General features: G+C 43.1%; 1 protein-coding gene across 2 annotated transcripts in view; it reads right to left on the bottom strand.

Moving 5' to 3' along the window:
* Nucleotides 1-4,333, bottom strand: part of carmil1 (capping protein regulator and myosin 1 linker 1) — a 37,429-nt gene extending 33,096 nt beyond the window's left edge. For both annotated transcript variants that reach the window (XM_079878010.1, XM_079878009.1), the window contains exons 1-4: nt 4,197-4,333; nt 3,254-3,351; nt 1,249-1,299; nt 1,089-1,148 (exon numbers count right to left, since the gene is read on the bottom strand). In XM_079878010.1, coding sequence (XP_079734136.1) covers nt 1,089-1,148; nt 1,249-1,299; nt 3,254-3,351; nt 4,197-4,236 — 249 coding nt within the window. In that variant the 5' untranslated portion in view covers nt 4,237-4,333. The remainder of the gene's footprint in view (nt 1-1,088; nt 1,149-1,248; nt 1,300-3,253; nt 3,352-4,196) is intronic.
* Between the last annotated feature and the right edge of the window lie 667 nt (nt 4,334-5,000).

Consider the following 5,000-nt stretch of genomic DNA (forward strand, 5'->3'; position numbering starts at 1 on the left):
GGGCACCATGCAAGATCTCACCTCGTGGGGTATCAATGATCATGAGGAAGGTGAGGGATCAGCCCAGAACTACACGGCAGGACCTGGTCAATGACCTGAAGAGAGCTGGGACCACAGTCTCAAAGAAAACCATTTGTAACACACTACGCCGTCATGGATTAAAATCCTGCAGCGCACACAAGGTCCCCCTGCTCAAGCCAGCGCATGTCCAGGCCCGTCTGAAGTTTGACAGTGACCATCTGGATGACCCAGAGGAGGAATGGGAGAAGGTCATGTGGTCTGATGAGACAGAAATAGAGCTTTTTGGTCTAAACTCCACTCGCGGTGTTTGGAGGAAGAAGAAGGATGAGTACAACCCCAAGAACACCATCCCAACCGTGAAGCATGGAGGTGGAAACATCATTCTTTGGCGATGCTTTTCTGCAAAGGGGACAGGACGACTGCACCGTATTGAGGGGAGGATGGATGGGGCCATGTAAGAGCATTGAAGATGGGTCGTGACTGGGTCTTCCAGCATGACAATGACCCGAAACACACAGCCAGGGCAACTAAGGAGTGGCTCCGTAAGAAGCATCTCAAGGTCCTGGAGTGGCCTAGCCAGTCTCCAGACCTGAACCCAATAGAAAATCTTTGGAGGGAGCTGAAAGTTCGTATTGCCCAGCGACAGCCCCGAAACCTGAAGGATCTGGAGAAGGTCTGTATGGAGGAGTGGGCCAGAATCCCTGCAGTGTGTGCAAACCTGGTCAAGAGCTACAGGAAACGTATGATCTCTGTAATTGCAAACAAAGGTTTCTGTACCAAATATTAAGTTCTGCTTTTCTGATGTATCAAATACTTATGTCATGCAATAAAATGCAAATTAATTACTTAAAAATCATACAATGTGATTTTCTGGATTTTTGTTTTAGATTCCGTCACTCATAGTTGAAGAGTACCTATGATAAAAATTACAGACTTCTACATGCTTTGTAAGTGGGAAAACCTGCAAAATCGGCAGTGTATCAAATACTTGTTCTCCCCACTGAATAATCATTGTGTGTTTACACATATTTGGCAGTATAGGTGATGGTGATTGTGATGATGTTCACCTGCTTCTGTTTGACACTGTTGATGCTCTGAATGTCAAAGACACTGAAGGACTGATCGACCTGAAGACACGAAACACAGAGTCAGAGCACTTCAACACACACACACACACACACACACACACACACACACACACACTCACACTCACACACTCACACTCACTTTAGCAGGCACTCGTGTGCTCAGCAGAAACACTCGATGAGGAGCGAGAGCCTGTGGTGAAACCAGAGAAGAAGAACGTGAGTCACTCCAATGAAATATATGAAACACAATCAATAAGTTCTAATCATGTGTTCAGAATTGATTATTAACATACAGTTTAATGCATACTATTAAAAAAATATAATGTATGTAAAACAGAATTCATTATTTTCTGGTAATTTACCAGATCCATCATAGGATCCATTAGCGCCTGCACTAAGCCATCCGGCTGATCTCTCTAAATAAGCTCTAACTTTAATAATGTTCGACCAAGGGGAAAAGGCTTCGGGTGGGGGGGGGGGGGGGGGCTTCACAGAGAGGCTTCTGTGTTCAGCTCGAGCTCATGGTGCAAAGGACCCTAGGCTGATTTTACTCCGAACCACCCCTTAAAACTGCAGAAACTCTTCAGCTTGAGATCTGTCATCTAAACTGGTTATTTCTGTAGCAGTGAATGTTTAAGAGCAGAATGATAATCATATATTTATCCGCACAGAGCCACACCAGTCTTCTTCTGTTTCATCACAGCTCTCAGATCAGTGTTTCAGCTCGTCTCGGCTCAGACGTGACGGAGTGTGTGATATATCACCACAGCTCTCAGATCAGTGCTCAGACGTGACGGAGTGTGTGATATATAACAGTGTGAGCTGTTCACTGTGGTCCATTCATTCACGCAGGCTCGAGTGGGAGCGCTTGCGAACAGTAAAAGCTGCGGCGGAGTGACATCCTGTAAACAGCAGAGTCGTGACCGATCACACACACATTCACTTACAGAGCAGAAGTGAGAATAGTGACTGCAACACACACATCTGCTCCACCGAGACGCTCATTATCACTGCAAACACTGAATCACAGCACTGAGGCTATTGCTAAACCTGTGGAGGCTCCTGGAATGTAAAGTGTGTGTGTGTGTGTGTGTGTGTGTGTGTGTGTGTGTGTGTGTGTGTGTGTGTGTGTGTGTGTGTGTGTGTGTGTGTGTGTGTGTGTGTGTGTGTATGACTGAGTGAGTGAGTGTGTGTGTGTGAGTGTGAGTGTGAGTGTGTGTGTGTGTGTGTGTGTGTGAGTGTGAGTGTGAGTGTGAGTGTGTGTGTGTGTGTGTGTGTATGACTGAGTGAGTGAGTGTGTGTGTGTGAGTGTGAGTGTGTGTGTGTGTGAGTGTGTGTGTGTGTGTGTGTGTGTGTGTGACTGAGTGTGTGTGAGTGTGTGAGTTTGTATGTGTGTGTGTTCGTGTGTGTTCATGCCCAGAGGATCAGATCTCCGTCATGTCAGGGCAGGAGAGTGAGGGTAAGAATGTGTAAACACAGCAGAGTTCTACAGTGAGGAGCTTCTCCAACACAGGAGCCGTCCTGCACTGTCATCTCTCAGATCAGACTTTCTTCACAGTTGTGAGATCCGAAATCCCAACAGAGAGTCAGTTCCAGAAGTAAAAACTCCATTTAAATGGAAATTGACTAGACTTTTACCGATAAACCTTTACAGTCAGCCCTGCGGTGAGCGGTGAGCTGTGTTATTTCACTGTTTCTTAAAATAACTGTTTAACAGAGGAATTCCTGGTGAAAAACTACATTACCCATAATGCCATTCAGAAAAGTCCACCAATCAGAGAGTCGAAACAAGCAAAACTTGACAAAAGATCTCTATCGAATCCGTCATCCTACACTCTCAAAACACTGAAATATCTGAATATATATGCATATTTTTCAATAAACTTTGCAGTTTTATATTTCTCCAATGTTTTTAATGGTGTTTGCAATGCTTCGTAGGATTGTAGTTCTTTCCCTCAGTAAAGCTGTTCAGTTCACTGTCTTCTACCTTTGTATTTTTGTCTGATTTTCAAATACTTTTTTGCTTCAAATCAAAGTTTGTGACATTATGATTCTCTTTGAAGCTGGCTGGTTTGGTTCATGGCTTTATGAAATCTGTTTATAGGATCATTAATATCACGTTCAGTGAAACACACTTCACTCACCAGGATTCTGCTGTCCAGTTTGTCACCTTTGACCTCCAGGTTGACCTTCTGAACCAAACATAGCTTGACCTGCTGCCCGACGGCCTCCTGAACGCTCTCTACACACACACACACACACACACACACACACACAGGTTTTGAGAGGTTAAGTAAGTAGAAACACACATGTGAACAGAATCTCTCTGAAATATTAATATTATTCATAGAAGAAAATAACTGATTAATTAAGTGCTGCATCTTCTCATGACGTGTGTCGAGTCCCAGAACAATCACATTTCTCATCAGACTGCTCCTGTATAGCTCTATATTCACAACTACTGACTCATGTGTCTAGATTTATTCAGGATATTAGGAGAAACATCTGAGACGAAGATGATCTCTAAATGAAATCAACAGATGAACACTGTACAGGCCTGTCACCACAGTCATGACCCTGACCCTTACCCTGACCCTTTCATGTCGTAACTGGGACATAAAAAGCAGACATTATGAGATGAAGTAGAAATTATGACATAATTATAACACAAGAAGTCAAAATTATGACATTAAAAGTCAGAATTGCAGTCATCATTTCGAGTTTGTCACAATTTTGACTTAATCTCACCATTCCTACTTTTTGTGTCATAGTTAAGATTGACTAAACCATGATTTCTGTCGATCCAGTGTCGATGACTGATTATTATAACGGGCTCTTGTGCGTTTGTCGCGTCACGCCGCGTCACGCCGCTCGCGCCAGCGTCAGGTGTGGGCGGAGTCAGAGCTGGCCCCTCCCACAGCTAACATACCTTAATAATTATAAAGCGCTATGAAAGTCTCTTTATACTTTTCCAGTGTAAATGAGCACAAACGCGAGTTTAAGCAGTGCAGTCGCGTGCACGCGCGCACACACACACACACACACACACAGAGAGTAAGTCAAATGTGGGAGACTGAAGTGTTTTACCCAGCAGATCCTGAGGAACGCCTGACTCTTCTCCGCTCATCTTCTTGACTGATTCTTCATGAGCTTCAGTTGCACTTTTAACACACACTCACACACACTCACAGTTACAGTTTCAGACCTGAGAATGAGCCGGAACACACGAGCAATGAAACCCCTCCCGCGAGACAAGACAGATCCCGCCCTCATTCACCTCAATCACCTGTCTATCTCTCTGTATATCTGTCTGTCTGTCTGTCTATCTATCTATCTCTCTGTATATCTGTCTGTCTATCTATCTATCTATCTATCTATCTATCTATCTATCTATCTATCTATCTATCTATCTATCTATCTATCTATCTATCTATCTATCTGTCTGTCTGTCTCTCTGTATATCTGTCTGTCTGTCTATCTATCTCTTTATATATCTGTCTGTCTGTCTGTCTATCTATCTATCTATCTATATATCTGTCTGTCTGTCTGTCTCTCTGTATATCTGTCTGTCTGTCTATCTATCTCTTTATATATCTGTCTGTCTGTCTCTCTATCTCTCTATCTATCTATCTATCTATCTGTCTGTCTGTCTATCTATCTCTTTATATATCTGTCTGTCTGTCTATCTATCTATCTCTCTGTATATCTGTCTGTCTATCTATCTATCTATCTATCTATATATCTGTCTGTCTGTCTGTCTCTCTGTATATCTGTCTGTCTGTCTATCTATCTCTTTATATATCTGTCTGTCTGTCTCTCTATCTCTCTATCTATCTATCTATCTATCTGTCTGTCTGTCTATCTATCTCTTTATATATCTGTCTGTCTGTC

This window comes from Squalius cephalus, assembly GCF_949319135.1.
Source record: "Squalius cephalus genome assembly, chromosome: 8".
Taxonomy (NCBI): Eukaryota; Metazoa; Chordata; class Actinopteri; order Cypriniformes; family Leuciscidae; genus Squalius; species Squalius cephalus.